The sequence below is a fragment of the Salmo salar genome, chromosome ssa04 (assembly GCF_905237065.1).
Source record: "Salmo salar chromosome ssa04, Ssal_v3.1, whole genome shotgun sequence".
Classification (NCBI taxonomy): domain Eukaryota; kingdom Metazoa; phylum Chordata; class Actinopteri; order Salmoniformes; family Salmonidae; genus Salmo; species Salmo salar.
Window position 1 is genome coordinate 36,230,336 of NC_059445.1, and position 24,440 is coordinate 36,254,775.

The following is a 24,440-nucleotide window of genomic DNA, read 5'->3' on the forward strand; positions in this document are numbered from 1 at the left end:
ACAGAGCGCCAAGTCTAGGTCCAAAGGCTTCTTAACAGCTTTTACCACCAAGCCATAAGACTCCTGAACAGCTAATCAAATGGCTACCTAGAGTATTTGCATTGTCCCCCCCCCCTGCAAATTGACTCTGTACCGGTACCCCCTGCATATAGCCTCGCTACTGTTATTTTACCGTTGCTCTTTAATACATTTTTTTTTTACTTAACACTTATTTTTCTTAACTGCATTGTTGGTTAGGGCTTGTAAGTAAGCATTTCACTGTAAGGTCTACTGTACACCTGTTGTATTCGGCGCATGTGACAAAATGTGATTTGATTTAAATAGCCTCTAAAATATATGCAAACAGAGCATAAATGTCTCGGATTTTGTTTTCTTGGAAAGCTGTGAGTGCTATTATATAATAACATATGAGTACTTCTTGCATTTACAACTTGTCTAAGTCTTATCATCAATGAATTCGGTGTAGGAAATGTGGGGGCCTGGTGTCCAATGAGGCTTTATGTGTGTGTAAAACATTTCATCATGGGTAAGACCAACTCCCTGGCCAACGTGGCTGACAATTGGACAATCTTAGTAAGGTTCATGGCCATTCTAGTATTCTAATTCCTAATTTTATGGTCCCAACTTACACCGCAGACGTTTGTCTGGACTGGAGCCGTTTTAGAACAGCACTGCAGCCTAGCGGTTGTCTGGACTGGGTGTAACAAAATAGTTCTGTCTGGCATTATTTTATCCACCACGGTCATTGATTGCGCTTCATAATAGATTACAGTATATTACAATGCAGTAGTGTATTTCTAATGACCTGCCTGTTGGTCAATGCTGGTCTTAACCATATTGAGGTCAGTACCTGTGGCCTGGGTGTGACTATTTCGCGGGAGGAAAGTATTTGAAAGGAGCGCATGTTTTTCTCTACGGAAGTGACAGCGACACACTTATGGCGGCACTCTGTCCATTTCCTGATTTGTTTGAAAGTTGTGTTGACGGTGTCTAGTTGGGACTTTTGCCATATTTCGTAAACCAACTTATTTATCAACGAAACTAAGCAAGGTTAGAAGGGCATTGTTTGCATTTCATAAAGACATCTTCTTTTCACACTTTAATGAACGTCTAGCTTGCGAGGGCTAGGTAGTGACCGAGAACCAGTGAATGTTATTCGTCTGGATTCCTCGCTTTCGTATTTAATGACGGTTTTGCGTGTAGGTTACTTTTTACGTTTTATCTTTTTCATTCATTTTCAGTGGAGTGTGGCGAAAGTGAGATTTGAACTGAGCACACGATTGCCATTGGCCAGTGTCTACGCGACCTGCAGGTTCGGGAAGGAAGAGGCTGGGGTCCCGACTCAACTGGAGTCGCTCGGGTTGTACCATGCTGAAGACCCGTCACCGCTTACTTGGCATTCACACTTTCGTCGGAGTTACATCTAGAATATGGAGATTTATTCTGTACATACTCAGGAAGTATTTACGGACGGTGAGTTTTCTAGAACTAAAAGTGTAATAATTGTGGCCCCTGCTAAGGTATTTCCCCTAATTAATATCACTTGGATAAGTGATATTGGAAGCTGGATAAACTAATATACACACGGCCCATTTGGACTTTCCAATGCTCTTGACAGACAGTTAATCGGAAGCTCTCACACACGCCAATCTATCTATTAAAAGGTCTGAATGGTACTTCACTGTGCTATTTGATTCCAAATTAAATCTTGGTAATTAACATTTCAAAGACATCGAGGAAAACTGTCAAACAGGTGTAATCAATACGGTTTGTCTTAACATGTCCTACTACACTTAGCACAACGCAACATTTAAATTGTTTCATGAGCATAAATACAATGTCTCAGAAATTTTCCATACACACAAAAAGCTTATTTCTCTCAATTTGTGCACAAATGTGTATACAACCCTGTTAGTGAGCATTTCTCCCATGCCAAGATAATTCATCCACCTAACAAGTGTGGGATCTTAAGAAGTTGATTAAACAGCATGATCATTACACAGGTGCACCTTGTGCGGGGGACGACAAATGGCCACTCCAAAATGTGCAGTTTTTTTCACACAACACAATTCCACAGATGTCCCAAGTTGAGGGAACGTGCAGTTGACACATTTTATTTGTCACATGCGCTGAATACAACAGGTGTAGACCTTACAGTGAAATGTTTACTTACAAGCCCTTAACCAACAATGCTTTAAGAAGTTAAGAAAAAAAGAAGTTAAGTAAAAAAATGGATGAGTAGAAAATAAAAGTAACAATTGTTGCAACCCCTATTACTAGCCTGTTAAACCTCTTTTTCGTATCGTCTGAGATTCCCAAAGATTGGAAAGCTGCCGCGGTCATCCCCCTCTTCAAAGGGGGAGACACTCTAGACCCAAACTGCTACAGACCAATATCTATCCTACCCTGCCTTTCTAAGGTCTTCGAAAGCCAAGTTAACAGATTACCAACCATTTCAAATCCCACCGTACCTTTTCCGCTATGCAATCTGGTTACAGAGCTGGTCATGGGTGCACCTCAGCCACGCTCAAGGTCATAAACGATATCATAACCGCCATCGATAAGAGACATTACTGTGCAGCCGTATTCATCGACCTGGCCAAGGCTTTCGACTCTGTCAATCACCATATTCTTATCGGCAGACTCAACGGCCTTGGTTTCTCAAATGACTGCCTCGCCTGGTTCACCAACTACTTCTCTGATAGAGTTCAGTGTGTCAAATCAGAGGGCCTGTTGTCCGGACCTCTGGCAGTCTCTATGGGGGTGCCACAGGGTTCAATTCTTGGGCTGACTCTTCTCTGTATACATCAATGATGTCGCTCTTGCTGCTAGTGATTCTCTGATCCACCTCTACGCAGAAGACACCATTGTGTATACCTCTGGCCCTTCTTTGGACACCGTGTTAACTAACCTCCAGACGAGCTTCAATGCCATACAACTCTCCTTCCGTGGCCTCCAACTGCTCTTAAATGCAAGTAAAACTAAATGCATGCTCTTCAACCGAATGCTGTCCGCCCGTCCAGCATCACTACTCTGGACGGTTCTGACTTAGAATATGTGGACAACTACAAATACCTAGGTGTCTGGTTAGACTGGAAACTCTCTTTCCAGGCTCACATTAAGCATCTCCAATCCAAAATTAAATCTAGAATCGGCTTCCTATTTCGCAACAAAGCATTCTTCCCTCATGCTGCCAAACATACCCTCGTTAAAACTGACCATCCTACCGATCGACTTCGGCAGTGTCATTTACAAAATAGCCTCCCAACACTCTACTTAACAAATTGGATACATTCTTTCACAGTGCTATCCGTTTTGTCACCAAATCCCCATTTACTACCCACCACTGCGACCTGTACGCTTTCGTTGGCTGGCCCTCGCATTATATTCGTCGCCAAACCCACTGGCTCCAGGTCATCTGCAAGTCTCTGCTAGGTAAAGCCCCGCCTTATCTCAGCTCACTGGTCACCATAGCAGCACCCACCCGTAGCACGCGCTCCAGCAGGTATATCTCACTGGTCACCCCCAAAGCCAATTCTTCCTTTGGCTGCCTTTCCTTCCACTTCTCTGCTGCCAATGACTGGAATGAACTGCAAAAATCACTGAAGCTGGAGGCTCATATCTCCCTCACTAGCTTTAAGCACCAGCTGTCAGAGCAGCTCACAGATCACTGCACCTGTACATAGCCCATCTGTAAATAGCCCATCCAACTACCTCATCCCCATACTGTATTTATTTTTCTTGCTCCTTTGCACCCCAGTATCTCTACTTGCACATTCCTCTTCTGAACATCTACCATTCCAGTGTTTTAATTGCTATATTGTAATTACTTCGCCACCATGGCCTATTTATTGCCTTACCTCCCTTTTCCTACCTCATTTGCACATACAGTATATAGACTTTTTTCTACTGTATTATTGACTGTGTTTGTTTATTCCATGTGTTACTCTGTGTTGTGTGTCGAACTGCTTTGGCCGCTTCGCAGTTGCAAATGAGAACTTGTTCTCAACTAGCCTACCTGGTTAAATATAGGTAAAAAAAAAAATAGTACTGGATTATATGTATGCATGCATGTATGTATGTATGTATGTATATATATGGCCAGCATCCCGGAGTTGCCTCTTCGCTGTTGAGACTGGTGTTTTGCGGGTACTATTTAATGAAGCTGCCAATTGAGGACTTGTGAGGCGTCTGTTTCTCAAACTAGAGACACTAATGTACTTTTTCTCTTGCTCAGTTGTGCACCGGGGCCTCCCACTCCTCTTTCGATTCTGTTTAGAGCCAGTTTGTGCTGTTCTGTGAAGGGAGTAGTACACAGCGTTTACAAGATCTTCAGTTTCTTGGCAATTTCTCGCATGGAATAGCCTTAATTTCTCAGAACAAGAATAGACTGACGAGTTTCAGAAGAAAGTTCTTTCCTTCTGGCCATTTTGAGCCTGTAATCAAACCCACATGCTGATGCTCCAGATACTCAACTCTTCTAAAGAAGGCCAGTTTTATTGCTTTAATCAGAACAACAGTTTTCAGCTGTGCTAACATAGTTGCAAACGGGTTTTCTAATGATCAATTAGCCTTTTAAAATGATAAACTTGGATTAGCTAACACAGCGTGCCATTGGAACACAGGAGTGATGGTTGCTGATAATGGGCCTCTGTACGCCTGTGTAGATATTCCATAAAAAAATCTGCAGTTTCCCGCTACAATAGTCATTTACAACATTAACAATGTCTACACTGTATTTCTGATCAATTTCATGTTATTTTAATGGACCAAAAAACTTGCTTTTCTTTCAAAAACACTGACATTTCTAAGTGACCCCAAACTTTTGAATGGTAGTGTGTATATAGAAAAATGATCCAGCAACTTTGCACAGCCATTGAAGAGGAGTGGGACAGCATTCCACAGGCCACAATCAACAGCCTTATCACCTCTATGCAAAGGAGATGTTGCGCTGCATGAGGCAAATGGTGGCCACACCAGATACTGACTGGTTTTCTGTTCTACGACCCCTTTTAATTTTTTTTATATAGGTTTCTGTGACCAACAGATGCATATCTGCCTTCCCAGTCATGTGAAATCCATAGATTAGGGCCTAATTCAATAATTTAAATTATGTTTATATTTTTGTTCAGTATAGATTTAGTGACCTGGTGATGTATTCCACAGCGGCTCCCAGAGTCTAACACTGAATCCTAACATGTCCTGCCATGACCCATAACTGTTATTAGACAGTAAGTGTTTGATGTGTAGCCAGTAGTGATGCGTGGGTCAGATGTTTGTTCACCGGACACGCCTGCTATTGCTAATAATCCATCCGCTACCCCCCTGACTATAGGCGTTAAAGTGAAAATCTGAGGCCCGCACCCGACCCTAACTCAGCAATATAGATATTGTGCTGTACAGTCAGATGGCAGAACCATTTTTTGACCGGCCTTTTTAGATAGGCATATGTTTATGCTTATAATTTGACATTTTGTTAATCAACTTGTCTATAATTAGATACATGCAGATTCTCTTCTGTTGGTCTACTTGTTGCCCTAGAAGTCTAAATGAGCTTTTGCTCGCCAGAACGTCATAAATCATCAGAACGAATGCTTCAATCTACAATGAACATAATTTAACATGCAACAATTTCAACATTTTTACTGAGTTACAGTTCAAATAAGGAAATCAGTCAATTCAAATTAATTCATTAGGCCCTGATCTATGGATTTCACATGTCTGGGAATACAGACATGCATCTGTTGGTCACAGATACCTTAAAAGAAAAGGTAGGGGCGTGGATCAGAAAACCAGTCAATATTGTGACCATTTGCCTCATGCAGCGTGACATATCTCCTTTGCATAGAGTTGATAAGGCTGTTGATTGTGGCCTGTGAAATGGTTTCCCATTCATCTTCAATAGCTGTGCGAAGTTGCTGGATATTGGCGGGAACTGTAACGCGCTGTTGCACATGTTGATCCAGAGCATCCCAAACTTGCTCAGTGGGTAGCGACATGTCTAGTGAGTATACAAGCCATGGAAGAACTGGGATGTTTTCAGCTTCCAGGAATTGTGTTCAGATCCTTGCGACATGGCCATGCGTTATCATGCTGAAACATGAGGTGATGGCGTTGAATTAATGGCATGATAACGAGCCTCAGGATCTCGTCACAGTATCTCTGTGCATTCAAGTTGCTATCGATAAAATGCAGTTGTGTTCATTGTCTGTAGCTTATGCCTGCCCATACCGTAACCCCACCTCTACCATGGGGCACTCTGTTCACAATGTTGACAACAGCAAACCGCTCACCCACACAACGCCATACATGATGTCTGCCATGTACAGTTGAAACCGAGATTTATCCATGAAGAGCACACTTCTCCAGCATGCCAGTAGCCATTGAAGGTGAGCATTTGCCCACTGAAGTCGGTTTACGACGCCAAACTGCAGTCAGGTCAAGACCCTGGTAAGGACGACTAGCATGCAGATGAGCTTCCCTGAGAGTTTGTACAGAAATTCTAAGGTTGTGCAAACCCACAGTTTCATCAGCTGTTTGGGTGGCTGGTCTCAGATGATCCCGCAGGTGAAGAAGCTGGATGTGGAGGTCTTGTGCTGGCGTGGTTACACGTGGTCCGTGGTTGTGAGGCCAGTTGGACGTACTGCCAAATTCTCTAAAACGATATTGGATGCTGCTTATGGTAAAGAAATTAACATTAAATTCTTGGCAACAGCTCTGGTGGACATTCCTGCAGTCCATATGCCAGTTGCACGCTCCCTCAACTTGAGACATCTGTTGCATTGGGTTATGTGAGACAGCTGCACATTTTAATGGTCTTTTGTCCCCAGCACAAGTTGCACCTATGTAATGATCATGCTGTTTAATCAGCTTCTTGATTTTCCACACCTGCCAGTTGGATGGATTATCTTGGCAAAGGAGAAATGCTCAATAACAGGGATGTAAGAAATTTCTGCACACGATTAGAGAAGCCTTTTGTGCGTATGGAACATTTCTGGGATCTTCTATTTTACCTCTTGAAATGTGGGAGACACACTTTACATATGTTTTTATATTTTTGTTAAGTGTAGTTGAAGTTGATAGGCATACATGTCTTTAATTTCTGCTTCTCCCATTCAGTAAAGACTTTTATGGACCAAGGAGAAATGCAATAACTCTAAATTAACGTGAGAGATTTCCCATCCCAAATTTCAGTTTGAATGGTTTTAAGGCAACTGAAAGCTGTTAAAACGATCAAACATGTTTTTCATAAGATTTAAGTTCAGCTTGGATGCATATTTTGTGGTTGGAATACTATCAGCTTTTATGATGCTAAAGATGGCAGCTTTACAGATGATCCCCAACCGCGCATTCATTCTCTCAAGATGCTGAAAGAATGAAATAATATTTTTCCCCTATTGTTCCCCAGTCAACTTACATTTGGTGTATAATTTTACTGTAAGAAATCCTTAATTCTGCAGGAGCTCATATTGTAGTAGGCTATATGAGAGGTTATAAACCTACAGTCAGTGTCCAGATTTCAGTTAGGCTACTATTCCATTTAACCCATCTGAACAGTCAACCTGGACTGAGGTAATATACAGTGAGGGGAAAATAGTATTTGATCCCTTGCTGATTTTGTACGTTTGCCCACTGACAAAGAAATGATCAGTCTATAATTTTAATGGTAGGTTTATTTGAACAGTGAGAGACAGAATAACAACAAAAAAATCCTGAAAAACGCATGTCAAAAATGATTTGCATTTTAATGAAGGAAATACGTATTTGACCCCTCTGCAAAACATGACTTAGTACTTGGTGACAAAACCCTTGTTGGCAGTCAGAGGTCAGACGTTCTTGTAGTTGGCCACCAGGTTTGCACACATCTCAGGAGGGATTTTGTCCCACTCCACTTTGCAGATCTTCTCCAAGTCATTAAGGTTTCGAGGCTGACGTTTGGCAATTCGAACCTTCAGCTCCCTCCACAGATTTTCTATGGGATTAAGGTCTGGAGACTGGCTAGGCCACTCCATGACCTTAATGTGCTTCTTCTTGAGCCAATCCTTTGTTGCCTTGGCCGTGTGTTTTGGGTCATTGTCATACTGGAATACCCATCCACGACCCATTTTCAATTCCCTGGCTGAGGGAAGGAGGTTCTCACCCAAGATTTGACGGTACATGTCCCCATCCATCGTCCCTTTGATGCGGTGAAGTTGTCCTGTCCCCTTAGCAGAAAAACACCCCCAAAGCATAATGTTTCCACCTCCATGTTTGACGGTGGGGATGGTGTTCTTGGGGTCATAGGCAGCATTCCTCCTCCTCCAAACACGGTGAGTTGAGTTGATGCCAAAGAGCTCCATTTTGGTCTCATCTGACCACAACACTTTCACCCAGTTGTCCTCTGCCAATGAACATCTGAATGATTCAAACTTCAGATGGGCATGTATAGGTGCTTTCTTGAGCAGGGGGACCTTGCGGGCGCTGCAGGATTTCAGTCCTTCACGGCGTAGTGTGTTACCAATTGTTTTCTTGGTGACTATGGTTCCAGCTGCCTTGAGATCATTGACAAGATCCTCCCGTGTAGTTCTGGGCTGATTCCTCACCGTTCTCATGGTCATTGCAACTCCACGAGGTGAGATCTTGCATGGAGCCCCAGGCCGAGGGAGATTGACAGTTCTTTTGTGTTTCTTCCATTTGCGAATAATCGCACCAACTGTTGTCACCTTCTCACCAAGCTGCTTGGCGATGGTCTTGTAGCCCATTCCAGCCTTGTAGGTCTACAATCCTGTCCCTGACATCCTTGGAGAGCTCTTTGGTCTTGGCCATGGTGGAGAGTTTGGAATCTGATTGCTTCTGTGGACAGGTGTCTTTTATACAGGTAACAAGCTGAGATTAGGAGCACTCCCTTTAAGAGTGTGCTCCTAATCTCAGCTCGTTACCTGTATAAAAGACACCTGGGAGCCAGAAATCTTTCTGATTTGAGAGGGGGTCAAATACTTATTTCCCTCATTAAAATGCAAATCAATTTATAACAATTCTGACATGTGTTTTTCTGGATGTTTTTGTTATTCTGACTCTCACTGTTCAAATAAATCTACCATTAAAATTAGACTGATTTCTTTGTCAGTGGGCAAACGTACAAAATCAGCAAGGGATCAAATACTTTTTTCACTCACTGTAAATCCGGGACACTCCAATTAGTATGATATGTTACATTTCGTATGGTATTTATTCATTTGTGGATGTCCATCATCCATTTTGTATGATACCTTTGGTCACCTAGTGTATGTGGACACCTGCTCGTCGAACAGCTAATTCCAAAATCATTGGCATTAATATGGAGTTTGCTGCTATAACAGCCCCGACTCTTCTGGGAAGGCTTTTCACTTGATATTGGAACATTGCTGCAGGGACTTGCTTCCATTCAGCCACAAGAGCATTAGTGAGGTTGGGCAATTAGGCCTGGCTCGCAGTCGGCGTTCCAATTCATCCCCAAGGTGTTCGACGGGGTTAAGGTCCGGGCTCTGTGCAGGCCAGTGAAGTTCTTCCAAACCCATCTCGACAAACCATTTATGTATGGACCTCGTTTGTGCACGGGGGCATTGTCATGCTGAAACAGGAAAGGGCTTTCCCCAAACTGTTGCCATGAAGTTGGAAGCACAGAATTGTCTAGAATGTCATTCTATTCTTTAGCATTAAGATTTCCCTTCACTGGAACTAAGGGGCCTAACGCCAACCATGAATAATGGTCTGGGGCTGTTTTTCCCTTTTCTACCAAACTTTACGGTTGAAACTATGTATTGGGGCAGGTAGCGTTCTCCTGGCATCCACCAAACCCAGATTAGTCAGTCAGACTGCCAGATGAGGAGCCTGATTCATCACTCCAGAGATCACGTTTCCACTGCTCCAGAGTCCAATGGCGGTAAGCTTTACACCACTCCAGCCGACGCTTGGCATTGCACATAGTGATTTTAGGCTGCTTGGCCATGGATATCCATTTCATGAAGTCCCATACTAAGTTATTTTGCTGACGTTGCTTTCAGAGGCGGTTTGGAACTTGGTAGTGAGTGTTGCAACCGAGAACAGCCCATTTTTATGCACTACACGATTCAGCACTTGGCGGTCCTGTTCTGTTAGCTTGTGTGGCCTACCACTTCACGGTTGAGCCGTTGTTGCTCTTAGACGTTTCCACTTCACAACAACAGCACATAAAATTGACCGGGGCAGCTCTAGCAGGGCAGAAATTTGACGAACTGACTTGTTGGAAAGGTGGCATCCTATGACAGTGCCACGTTGAAAGTCACTGAGTTCTTCAGTAAGGCTATTCTACTGCCAATGGTTGTCTATGGAGATTGCACGGCTGTGTGCTCAATTTTATACACCTGTCAGCAACGTGTGTGGCTGAAATGGAAGAATCCACTAATTTGGAGTGTCCACATACACAAAAAAGTATGTTACCAATTGTAATTCGTACAATAAGTTACAAATTCCAGTTTGTTTTTGCTAACGTTAGTTAGGTGGCTAACATTAGTGACGTAGCTAACGCTAGCTAGGCTAGGGGTTAAGGTTAGGTTAAAGGTTTAGGTGAAGGTGAAGGTTTAGCTAACATGCTAAGTAGTTGCTAAGTAGTTGCTAGTAAGTAGTTGCAAAGTTCTTAATGAGCTAAAATGCTGAAGTTGTCCATGAGATTTGAAACCACAACCTTTGGGTTTCTAGACGTTCGAGTTATACGTCCACCCATCCACCTCAACCAATCGCCCTACTTTTTTGTTTTTGCATTAAGTAACCTGTCTTATGTAACCATACCAAACGTAACACATCTTACTAATTTGAGTCCTGGATTTACATTTACTATGGCACGTCTAGTTTATGAGACTAGGCTGGAACAGTTCAGTTCCCTTGATGTGCCATTTAAGTCCCCATTTTGTGACAATTTTTTTTAGCACCTCACGATCATCACACGAGTCATCGTCTCGTACCACTTTACCAAATCTTTCCCAAACAGACTACTTTTCTGGGTTTCACTTCTATTTATTTTTAACTTCTCTTATTGAATGAACGGCAATGTTTTTGCCTCACTTTATCGACGTTCGCTTTTTCTGCCCAAGTTCCCAAATGCATTTGTCAATTGGCGTGTATTTGGCGTGCTACAGTTAGGCCCTAAAGCTTAGGCTAAGGCTATAGGCTAACGCCAGATAAAAAAATTATGAAAGAAAAACTTCCATGTCGCCTATAGATACAACTTGCACTAGAATTATACATGTAGGCATTTTTTATGCATTATTTTCTCTCTATTCAAACCGCCTAGAACCCACCCGCCCTTCATCCACCCAATATTTCATGACCCTAAAACCAGCCGCACCCTCTCGATATAACTGCGGGGACTGCGGGTTGAGTCAACCTGCGCATCACTAGTACCGTACCCACAACTATCTGACTGTCAGTATACACTGACACCTACAGAAATGACTTCTTTACTTTATAGACATCTGTCTGGAACCCATCAGAGGGTTGTTCAGTTCACACAACTGATCTAGGCCTAGTTCCAAGTGAATAGAGAACAACAACAAAAAATATTTTTAAAATACTCCAGCACGCTGGTATTTCTCCACAATGTATTTAACAAATGGCCTATTGTGTTTATCCCAAAAATATTTTTGACTAGTTAAGTTTTGGTAATTTGACATTTCAGTTTATCAATTGTGACAGTTGCTCATCTCTACCTCTGCAGATAATCCAGTACCAAACAGTGCGTTATGACACGTATGCTCTGTCGCCTGTGTCCAGAAACAGACTCAGTAAGTATCCTGTCACTATAGTGTCTAAAAGGTCAAAGGGTCTTAATCTTGTCCCAGATCTGTTACTGCTGCCTTTACTTTTTTTACAGTACAAAACATACAAAATACAACATACAAACATCATCACACCTGCCCAGACCCACTTGTTCTCACCCCTATCTCCAGTGCCTGCGCTACTCTGCCACGTCCTCAAAATGCACCATTTTATTCCTCTGTCGCCCACACTCTTGACAATATTTAAATAATGAAGCATATTATTTTTCCATTGTCTCAACGATGGTTGTTTTTCCAGTTATGTAAAAAAAAAAAATTATACCAAAATAATTAAGAGTATCGTCCAACCCATCTTCAATATGTACCCATTGTTCCTTTTTAGTGCATTAAAATTGTTTTGAAATATATATTTACCTTGTTTTCTCCCCAATTTTGTGATATCCAATTGGTAGTTAGTCTTGTCCCATCGCTGCAACTCCCCTATGGACTCTGGAGAGGCGAACGTCGAACCATGCATCCTCCAGAACATGACCCTGCCAAGCTGCACTGCTCGCTTAACCCGGAAGCCAGCCGCACCAATGTGTCGGAGGAAACACCTGCCACAAGGAGTCCCTAGAGCGTGATGGGACAAGGAAATCCCGGCCCGCCAAAGCCTCCCCTAACTCGGACGACACTGAGACAATTGTGCGCCGCCTCATGGATCTCTCGGTCACGGCCGGCTGTGACACAACCTGGAATCGAACCCTGGGCTGTAGTGACGCATCAAGCATTGCGATGCAGTGCCTTAGACCGCTCTGCCTCTCGGGAGGCCTGTAGTGCATTCAAACATATGTCTCAAGTAAAAGCCTTGGTTGGTGAGTTGATACAATTCCCAAGTCAGAGGTTAAAACCATATAAAGACTTATGGCAGAGTATACTTTCTTTAAAGAATGTCTTCGGTGGGGTAATTGGCATTACCGAGAATAAAAAATATATACATTTTGGGAGCTATGCCATTCTGAAGAGGTTTATTCTACCTATCAGATTCATGGGAAGATTGTTCCATTTTAATTAGGTCTGTTTTCATATTGTTGAGTAATGGGATAAAGGTATCTTTTTAAATTTGTTGTTTTGTCAGTTTAAGTATCCTAAGTATTTTATATTTTTTTGTGGTCCACCTAAAGGATTGCTGTAGATCATGAGTTATTCTTTTTATTTTACCTGTTGCCATTATTTCAGTTTTTTTTACATGTACATTTTATATCCTGAGATTGAATTATTCTTAAAATATTTAACAAGGGAGGCATTGAGTTTTCAATATTGGTCAGGTATATCAGGAGATCGGCAAATAAGTTTAGATTATATTCATGTTTACCAATACTGATAGCTGTTACGTTTTGGGTCCTGTCTAATTCTTTCTGCAATTGCCAGTGCAAACAGGAGGGGAGAGAATACATCTGTCTTGTTCCCCTTTCTTAAGCAATTTCAGATAATGTATTATTTGTGTATTTTTGCTTTAGGATATTTATAATATTTTTATTACATTTATTTCAGCTGGAAAGTTGAAGGCTTGCAGAGTTTAAAAAAATATTTTTTATAGGAAAGACCATTCAAGACCGTTGAAAGCCTTTTCGGCATCAACAGCCATTATTGAATCTTTTTTTTTTTAGCGTATTGTATCGTACTGAAACATGTTCTTGTATTTTTTTGTAAATGTCTTATGTCTAAACTATTATTGTCGTTGTCATGACATTGAATGTAAGGGTTGCAAGCGACAGAACAAACAAAACTTGGACCAGGCTATGACAGTATGAGTTATTGGTATGACTTAACAAACAGATCTGGGACCAGGCTAGAGACCAGAGATCTATGGCTTTGAAATTGAAAAATGAGAGGTTACTTGTTTAGTTTTTCTCTGTGGTATTGACTGTGATTGGACTTGGGCTCCTGCTCATCAGATGCAGTCAAGAGGAAGATTCTGGTGCTGGACCTTGACGAGACCCTAATCCACTCCCACCATGATGGTGTGGTGAGACCCAAAGTGAAACCAGGCACTCCACCAGACTTCATCCTAAAGGTATTGGCCTATATGTTCACTGTCTGATTTAATTAGCGTCGTGCTGTCACCTTGTTAACACACGCCAGACTGACTCACATGCCTAACCTTAACTGTTCTCTTTTATTCATATTCTCTTTCTCTCCCGTGAAGGTGTTAATCGACAAATATCCTGTCAGGTTTTTAGTATATAAAAGACCGCATGTGGACTTCTTCTTAGAAGTGGTAAGTGTCAACATCCAATTAAGTACAATATAGTAGCAAGTATGAACATTATTCAAATAAGCTTTGGTTATAGGATTTCAAGCAGCTAAATACTTTTGTTAGCATCTTGTTTATTCTCTCTGCAGTGTTTCTTGGTGCCAAAAACTGGTTAGAGTTGTGCTTTGAATAAAGGACTGTATCTTGACGTTTGAGTTGGGGCTATTGTCGTGGTGCTATTTAAAATACAGAGAGGAGGATGGCAGTTTTATTATTGCAGTTTAAATCATGAAATTATATTGAAGGATGAATGGATATTACGACAATTACGGTGAAAGGATGGTTAACTGGGAAAAAAATAAAAAATACATGACAGTGATTTGATATATATGGTAAAACAAATGCATATAAATGTACTCATAAACCTCATAACATTTCAAAGGAATATCACAGGAGTGAAAGTTAAGCAATGGGTTAAAACATGAGTAAAATAAAGTTCTGGTAAACATATCAATTAGTAACAGTAAATGTTGTCAATCAAATTCGAATACAAATCAATAAATAAGAACTTATGTGATCAATAAATGCATCCAAAACACAAAGGAAAGGTTATAAGAGAAGGTGTGTTGTAACAAACACACTGAAAAGGTAAGGTCTGGCACTGATGCTTTTTTTTTCTTTGGTATCATGGTGGTTCGCACATTTTGTTTGTTCATGCTGCCACCTACTGTGTGGGAGTGTAGTCGATCACGTTACATTTTGTGATACAAAAATAAAAAGGACCAACTAACCCTACACTGAGTGTACCAAACATTAGGAACACCTTCCTAATATATCGATTTGCATCCCTTTTGCCCTCAGAACAGGCTTAATTTGTAGGAGAATTGACTCTACAAGGTGTCAAAAGCATTCCACAGGGATGCTGGCTCATGTTGATGTCCAATGCTTCCTTCCCTCAGTTGTCAAGTTGGCTGGGTGTCCTTTGGGAGGTGGACCATTCTTGATACACATGGGAAACTGTTCAGTGTGAAAAGCCCTGCAACGTTGCAGTTCTTGAAACACTCAAACTGGTGTGCTTGGCACCTACTACCATACCCCCGCACTTAAATATTTTGTCTTGCCCATTCACCCTCTGAATGGCACACAGTAACAATCCATGTCTCAAGGCTGAAAAATCTGTCTAACCTGTCTGCTACACTGATTTGAAGTAAATTTAATAAGTTACATCAATAAGGGATCATAGCTTTCACCTGGTCAGTCTGTCTTGGATAGATCAGGTGTTTTGTACACTGTCTATACCACTATTTCCTAAAAATGATAATACCACCCCATTACACTACTTTGACTGTAACTGATCTTACACCAGGCCAGTGGCCTGGGAGGACAGTACTCTTTCGTTCCACACACCTTGTAACTCTTCTGCAGTAAAACCTCATACACCCAAGTACTTCTCTGCAGCTCCCACCACAACCATCTGTTTTCTGTGATTTCCGTTCTATTTCTACAGTTGATAACCATGGCAATGAATGTGAAGAAGCCAACCTTACCGAAGCAGAAATTCATATCACTTTGTATTGCCCAAGGCCTGGTACTCACCCTTCACCCATCATCCTTTACTCCAGTGTTTCCCAAACTCGGTCCTCGGGAACCCAAGGGGTGCATGTTTTGGTATTTGCCCTAACACCTGCACAGCTGATTTCAAATCATCAAAGCTTGATGATTATTTGAATCTGCTGTGTAGTGCTAGAGCAAAAACCAAAACGTGCACCCCTTGGGCCCCCGAGGACCGACTTTGGGAAACCCTGCTCTACTCTCTTCACTGCCTCCAGCATATGACACCTTCTGTTCTACTCTGACCCTGGCAGCCTCAACTTGTCTCTCTCGCACCAGGTATTTCTGATCCCCAGCAACATGGGCACCGCCACAATTGACTTTATTTTTTCACCGATACTACACATTCCTTTGTCCCATGCCCTCCTGCACACTTCTCACATCTCGGAATCTCCCTCCTACACACTGCTGCAACATGACCATAAGCTTGGCATCTGAAACACTAATGGGTTCACCACAAAAGCTCTTACAGGATAACTGAAATATTCTAACATGACTTTGTCAGGTAGAATGCTTCAAAACTCAATGACAGACAGTGTCTTCTCAGTTTTGCCACACTGATTAGGGAAAGGTGTGTGTGTGTGTATTTAAAGCCTCTGCTGGAGGAGGATTGGACAGGGTAGAGTGCTTGGTGATAGAATGAGGGGGACTGTCAGTCAGGGTAGGGGCAATTGGACAACAGTGATGACAAATGTATTTGTAAAGTGTTTTGAGCTAGCAATCAATACATTTTCATTTTGGGGTTGTGTACTATACAGTTAATCTATTTGATTTATAATTTTGTGCATGTTTGTTTGGTGGATCTCTTAGCTGTTTGTGTGAGATGTAACTCAATGTTTTTAGGTGAGTCAGTGGTATGAGCTGGTGGTTTTCACGGCCAGTATGGAAATATATGGCTCAGCCGTGTCTGACAAGCTAGACAGAGACTTCCTTAAACGAAGATACTACAGACAGGTAAACAAACCCACTGACAGGTTCACTTCAGCTCTGTACAGTTATGCACTCTGCTGAGTCTTACACTCTGAGGGCTGGTTTCCCGGATACAGATTAATGCCTCATCTTATCCTAAAAAGCACTTTCAATAAAAATTCTGTGTCCAGGAAACCGGCCCTGATTGTCTCTGTCATTATTTAAAGGTTCTCTCTATGTAAAGTTAGACTTATCACTCTTTTGCAACATATAAAACTGACTTTTATTCCTAATTTTCATTTCTCTATTTAGCACTGTACATTGGATCTGGGTAGCTATTTTAAAGATCTTTCTGTGGTGCACAATGATCTATCTAGTGTAGTCATCCTGGACAACTCGCCTAGAGCCTACCGCATCCACCCTAGTAAGCAGCTGTTACCATGTTATAATGACTACATGTTAGGCTTGGGTGATATACCATTTAAGAAAGATAAGTCACTTGGGGGCTGTGTGCTCCACCCCATGCATATAATGATTTATGTCAAATTATATCCAGCTCAGGGCTCCAGCTTTGCATTTTGTTTGCTAAGTGGGTAGTTGTCAAAAATCAAGCTTTTTGGTTACAGCAGTCATTCTAGTCTGAGTACTAGTCTCTTTAGCTAACATTCCGCTCCTCCCACTCCTTGTCATTGCTAAAGAGACTGGCCTTTCTGCCATGTTCAAATATGAACATTCATCATTAATGAGCTCGAGGAGAACAGAAGAGTTAATCATGATTCGATAACCCTCACAGCTATAATCCAATTACGATTATCCAAATATTGGCACTATATCCCTTTTTTTTTTCTTCCACAGAACACATTGGTATCCAGTTGTTAAGCAACCATATTTTGTTTGTCCAGACAAAACCAGTCCATCAAAATCAAGCTGCATATTGAATGTTGAGATTGCCCGAAACGCCTGTCTCTTTGGCAATGACACGGAGTGGAATGTTAGCTAAAAAGACTGGTACCCAGACTAGAGACGTTCAATCCCTTTCTCGATCAAGATCCCTGTTGCCTAAATTGTTTTGTGATTTTATTTATCCCCCCCCCCCCCCCCAATTTTTATTTTCTTAATAGCGCCTCTTGTGTGCACTTCCGGTAATACCGTATACCCCGGTATGGTACAGAAATTGTATGATAATCTGGATACCGCCCAACCCTACTACATGTACAGGTAACTGCCAAAATAAAGGAAACACTTGAGTAAACGATGGATATAAAATATGTTGAAAGAAGGCGCGGCTCCTGAGTTAATGGAACGATTTTCCCATTTTGAATGTTATACTGTTTTTGTGCATCTCTGAGCGATGTTCCATTGATTTCCAGGGTCATTTCATGTATATCTGAGCTATTGACGTTCAAGCAGGCAGAAATTCAGCCGGTATCACGTAGCATTGCAATAAAGCCAATCACTACACTGGAAGTTAATAGGAATACGACTTTTAGGTCATTGACCGTTGCGAATGTCAGACTCCACTCTGCGAGGCACATCGATCTATACGTTGAACATGTGAGATTGTAGACAGCTATATTGATAGTGCAGTTTGTTTAGGCGATTTTACAGCTAATTAGCTACTTTACATGCTGTTGACCAGCCAGCCCATAGAGAGAGCATTGCATTGTGGGTTGACTTGAGCTGCCTCAAATTTCCACATTTCACATTGCTATCAACCTTATTATAACAACAAAATGTGTTCAGCCCAAAAATATTGTTATAACATATTAGTGTTATTTAACAATTAAATTATAGGAATTAGTGGTTTTGGGTGTATTTTTCCATTTAATTAAGCAATTAACATCCCATCATGCTTAGGGTAGAGTCCTGCATACCTACAGTTTCCCGCGGACGACCCGCAAAAAAAAATCTGCTGGCATGTGGAATGAAAACATTTTAAGCCGAGGGTCGGCACACTGTTCAGAACAATTATTCTGTGGGTATGAAATGTTTTAAATCAAGAAACGTTTTACAAATCCAGGAGCTTGTGTTGCATTGTTCCGAATTCCATTCTGTAATAATGAGGCAGACATCGTAGCCTACGCCTAGATGGATACACAGCCTGCAAAAAGTGCAAGCAGGTATTTGTTTACGATAATTCAGTTAATTATTAATTCAGGCTTTCGATCAGACCATTTTCAGGGCATTTTATGTTCCAACTTGTGTGGCTGGAAAAAGTTTGAGGATAGCCTACTAAATAAATGTAGGCTATTTTTGCAGCCCATAGCCTATTCCATTCTCAGAATTGTTTAAGTTTCAATTAAAATATTTATTTGAACTAAACAATATTGAATGTAAAGGTTTTGTTATGCCAGCTATAGGCTTTCATTAGGTAAGAAAGCTAATTAGATTTTTTTTTTTTTTTTCTAAAGTGATTTGAGTTAATGTATTGGGAAAATAAGATATTGTTATTAATTCATGGCATGGTTTCTTTTTGTCCAAATGTTGGATAGACATGCAGACAAATTCATGTATGGAAGGGGAATAGCCTGGAGTCATAAACTATTTAAATAAATTGATGTTATTTGGTGGGTCACGGATTGGATCTCGGGAACAATTCAATGCGGGTGGGTCAGGTTACAGAGGGAGATCTTCCCCGATGTCGGGTATTTGTTGGCTCGGAATTGATGTGCCCAGGGCGGGTCAGGCTCCAAAAAAACTGACCCATGCAGGACTCTGTCATGTATAACAATGCCCAGTTACGCATAATTTTGGATACCATGTCTTGAAGAAGAGATCTCAGTGACTTTGAGAGTGGTCTCAAAGGAGCATAGGGTATTTAAACTGTGTGTGTGTGTGTGCGCCTCAGTCAACAGATCTGAACAGTATGGGAGATTCTGGAGCAGCTATGGAGTGATTTCAGTGCCAACAGAAATTGTTTTTGAATTACATCATTTTGAATTAGGATATTGAATTTGAATTCAATGCACACATGTAATCATTGAATTCATAAATTGAACTTGTATTTCATGATTTGAAACTGAATTGAATGAATATTGCTTTCAGTTGTAAAATTTCATTGAATATTCAAGTGTGTGGTGTGTGTGATAAGTTTCAATATGGTATATTGCATTCATTGTCTGTATCAAGTTTACAAACTATAAATTCAGGTGTTTCATATTTTCAACCTCTGAGATTCAGTTTTCAAATTAATTTCTCTAAATTCCTGTTTAAAACTAAACCAACATCCTGGTACTTTGCCAGCCAGGAAAGGTAGAGGAGAACAGAATCAAATGCTCTCTGTGGGAAACAGAAGTTTGTGGCGTTTTCTGAAGCATGTTGAATTTATTTTTCTTCCGATTAATTTGGCTCTAGCGTTTGAACCGTTTTGGCAACAAGCTATTATTTGAGATCACAGCATCAATATAACTGCCTGTGTTCGAAATCAGGCCTAATGCACAACAACACTTTCAGTGGCAAGCAGAAGGATCTGTGCACTCCATTTAATGAACGCAACAGAGGTGTATTGGTGATCCATGCATGTGGTGAGCAACCTTGCCTGAGACCTGAAGAGCTGTTAGTTTGACTAATGAGGTTCTAACCCAGGTCTCCTGTGCGCCAGACAATGCAACTTTTCAGGTCTCCGACAAGTTACTCATCACGCAAGCGTGGTCACCAAAACCACCTGTTACATTTCACCCCCCCTTTAACCACCTTGAATAGACCTGACCAATGCCTAGGCTTTATCTCAGCAAGCTAACGGTCACGTTACCCTTACCGGAGACTTGAAACTAACACGTCTTCAGGTTGCTCATCATATTAGCATGTATCACCAAACCACACTGTTTTGATGAGTAACCTTGCTGGCTCTTGAAGACTTCTATTAGTGTAGCAGATGGGGATTTGTGGAACTCGATCCTCAGCATGAAGGGTCGCCCCTTGCACAATTGAAGGCCTTTTTTAATAGCACAATTGGTGGGAATGCTTCAGGAGGGCGGTCGTGTGTTTTTTGAGGCAGAAGTCCTGAGTTTGCTCTCGGTACTGTATGAGCTGAGTCAGGGGGAAGCAGTACTCGTTAATAAGCAAGAAGCAGGTTGTCCTTTTACATTAACTTCCTGAACTTATCCCTATAGGTTTTAGCTAAGTGGGCTAACATAGTCTTGTGACATGTAGGAGACCTGGTTCAAACCCAGTCAGTCACAAGCGCAAGCTTTTAAATAGGGAGTGAAAAGGCTATCCTTAGAAGGGATACGACAGGGCCTTTCAACTATATTCTTAATGGGGGCCAAATTGCGCATTATTGTGACACTCTTCTAATGTGTCCTGTGCAGCCTGTGATCATCGTAAAGGGGAACGTCCATGTTCCACAGTCTTTGCTTTCAGGAATGGGGTCATAATAGTTTATAGCCAAAACGGTTCAAATGCTGGAGCCAAATTCATAGGAAGAAAATAAATTAAACATACCACATTGGCTTCAGAAACTGTCAGAAGCTTCAGTTTAGCACAGAGAGCATTTGATTCTGTTCTGTTCACCTCTACTTTTCTTGGCTGGCAAAGTACCAGGATGTTATCTCTGGATGAATCTGAATTTGAAAACTGAATCTGAGAAGTTGAATATGCTATTTGAAACTTAAACTTGAAATTATAGTTTAAACTTGATACAGACAATGAATGCAATATCTACCATATTGAAACTGAATATGTAAATATTGGATTAGAATATTCAAACTGCATTTTAAAACAATACAATATTCATTAATTAAATTCCGTTTCAAATCATGAAATAGAATTTATGAATTGAACTTGTATGTCGCATACTTCGTAAACAGGTGTGGACTAAGTGAAATGTTTATTTACGGGCCCTTCCAACAATGCAGAGAAAGAAAATAGAGAAATAATAGAAAAGTAAAACACGTAATTAAAGTAATAATTGATTCACAATGAGTAACGATAGCTTTGCTATATACAAAAGGTACCAGAACTGAGTTGATGTGCAAGGATACGAGGAAATTGTATTGATTCAATTGTAATATTCAATATCCTAAAGCAAATTCAAAATGGGATTCAAATATAATTTCTGCTGGAACTGAAATCACTCCATAAGTGGCACCTGAGGCAGCATTTTCCACCACCATAAACGAAACACCAAATGATGGAATTTCTCATGGAAGAATGGCATCACATCCATTCAATAGAGTTCCAGACTCTTGTAGAATCTATGCCAAGGCATATTGATGCTGTTCTGGCGGCTCGTGGTGGTCCACGCCCTATTAAGACACTTTGTTGGTGTTTCCTTTTATTCTGTCAGTTACCTGTACAACTCACAGGATTATATGTTAAGTGTATTTGGCTATTTATTTCAAACTAAGTTAAGGTAGATGCCAAGTGCCGTTTTCATTGGATTGCTTATACAGAAGGGGCTATTGGGTTGTAACAGTTCTGTCATTGATCTGGCCTGTCTCCGTACCCTCTTGTCAAACATTTGTGTTCGCCTCACAGACAATGCAATACCCATCAAATCGTGGTTCAGCGACCCAAGTGATACAGCTCTACTTAACCTGCTACCCATGCTAGACGCACTTAGGTATGTCTCAAAGATGTTACACCTGTGATGAGCTGCCAAGATTAGTGATACCTCGCATCATAACTTATCAGTATGTTGATTTTCCATAGTAATGTTTCTTTATCTTGCCCTCTTCCTCTCAATCTCAGGTTCACCTCAGATGTCCGATCCGTCCTCAGTCGAAACCTCCATCAGCATCGGCTATGGGGATTCGTCCATCAGAACTAGTATCAGCACCTCCACTTCCTCTCTTTTTAGAATGCCCTTTCTCCTGGTTTGCACGACCCCTTTCTCTGCTCTGCCCACATTTCTCAATCTCCATGGTGTGACCCTTTATAAGAAGAGGGAGGACAAAGACTGGGGGCCACAAATACAGGGGGGGCGCTACGTATAAGGAAAACAAAGTGGAGAGGGCAAGGTTTTTTTTTTTCTGAATGGAAACTCTTGCCTTACAGTCCTTGGATTCTGGGAGTTCATGTCGAGTGTTTGTAAGTTTGTGAGTCGACTTGCATTTAGTTACATTTTCTTTTTTTTTTTTTTAGATTATGAAATCTTTTTAACCGTTGACTATGGAAATACTGATGATATGAGACTAAAGAAACCAGTAATTTCTTATTTCCCATCTTATTATAGTTTATGCCCCTAGAACTCAACTCTCGCTCCACTACTATACCCAGTCTATCATTCTTTCTCAACATGTCTGTTAATCTTTTCCGTTTATCATCTACCTTCTCAGGTAAGGGTACTTTTAATAGTTTGGTTCTGGAATTAAAGTTAAGATTAAGGAACAACTAATAGATAACTGATCAACAAGCCTAAATAGAACTGAATATTTACTCACTGGTTAGGGATGGACTGGGTCAGGCCAGGTTGGCAATATCTTTCAATTATTGGGATGTGTGGATTTTTACTGAGGGGTCAACAGGGTGATTAAGTATTGAGTTATTTTCTCCCTTTGAGAATATCTTTTTACTCTTAAATAATTTGTGTTCTATTCAGAGATTTACAGAAATAACTGAAAATTACTTTAACGTTTAGTTGATAGAGAAGACTTCTCCATCCACAGAGCAAAGGTGGGTTTTCTTTTTGATTTTTCAAAAAGCATTCTATTCATGAGCACATTTTGTTCCGTGTACTTTTTAAAGCCTGATTTACACCCATTCACTTTCAACCGTGCACACATTATCACATTTCCTTCAATGTAACCCCAACATCCCAGCTCATTGAACAATGTACGCTAAGGCCTTGGTTGGGTTTCTGTGTCGCTCAAAATCACATCTATCAGTGTTTCCAATAAAATGCTAGGCATCATACTCCTCTTCTTTACTGACTTTTAGATCATGATTGTCTCATGTAGATTATTCTATTACTACTTTTATTTTGTGACCTTAACTTGCTGCATTCCATGGTGAATCTCAAACTAAATTCAGAGCAATCTTTTATTATTTAATGGAGAGTATTTTCTTGTGACTACTGGTACAATAATACAGGTCCCAAGGTTCTCTGGTCTAACAGGGATGGTTGTCACTAGTTAACACAAAGTCAGAATTATGGTTAAACCCTGCAATTTATCTTAACATTTTATTTTAAAACAAACCTTAACCACACTGCAAACCTTATACCTAACCTTTAAATGAACACCAAAAAGCTAATTTGTTAGCCAATTTTTTACTTTGCTTGTGGAATCTGACTTATCTAGTGGAAACCCTGGAGCATGAGGTTTACGTTGCAGTGTAACCTTCCTCGGTTGGTTTGTTTATATCTAGGGTGAAGATGGGAATCGGAAATGTGGTGTTCTGGCTATGCTCTTCATGAGGTGATTGGTATTAAAACCAAACATTTATTGACCAATCCCTAAAATGGCATGTCGTTTTTAATGGTTTTAGCAGAGCTGGGGTTCTTCTTGCCCCTCAGCAGTCAAATTGAATGCTCTGCACTGTATTGTGACATTTTATTGATATCAATAAGGTGACATCATACCCACAAAACAGTGGTCAAACAGGAAAATGGTTCTAATCGTTTTTCCAATAGGGAATTTTAGAAACACTTAAAATAAAGGCTGTGTTTTGTGTGACAACCATGCAAATCTCTCTCGGACAAGGTGACTTATCTATATTTTTGGCTCTATTTACTCCAATTCGAAAATGCTAGTTTGCATCAAAGTAGACATCATGCACGACTACAAATCCCTGCAAGCTACTGTCATCTCTAGCTGACACCTTTGCTAACAGGTATTGTGTAAGTTTTAAAATACATTTATTCATTACTAAATTTAGCTAACACAGTTAATCCAGAGATTCTTACCTTTGCCTCGATTTGGCAGTCTCGTTCAGATCATGGCACTTTTTGCAAGATGTTGCCGACAGATGGG

General features: G+C 40.9%; 1 protein-coding gene across 2 annotated transcripts; it reads left to right on the forward strand.

Annotated features, from left to right (window-relative positions):
• Positions 1-723: 723 nt before the first annotated feature.
• Positions 724-23,382, forward strand: LOC106602898 (CTD nuclear envelope phosphatase 1A). Of its 2 annotated transcripts, XM_014195881.2 has the most exons (9): positions 729-1,050; positions 1,242-1,473; positions 11,711-11,777; positions 13,709-13,827; positions 13,960-14,031; positions 16,462-16,572; positions 16,840-16,951; positions 22,006-22,090; positions 22,219-23,382. In XM_014195881.2, exons 2-9 carry the CDS (start codon positions 1,369-1,371, stop codon positions 22,295-22,297), a joined length of 750 nt encoding a protein of 249 aa, XP_014051356.1. In that variant the 5' UTR covers positions 729-1,050; positions 1,242-1,368; the 3' UTR covers positions 22,298-23,382. The 2 variants fall into 2 exon arrangements, with proteins under 2 accessions (XP_014051358.1, XP_014051356.1); XM_014195883.2 differs by lacking the exon at positions 11,711-11,777 and having other exon boundaries at positions 724-1,050.
• The last annotated feature ends 1,058 nt before the right edge of the window (positions 23,383-24,440 follow it).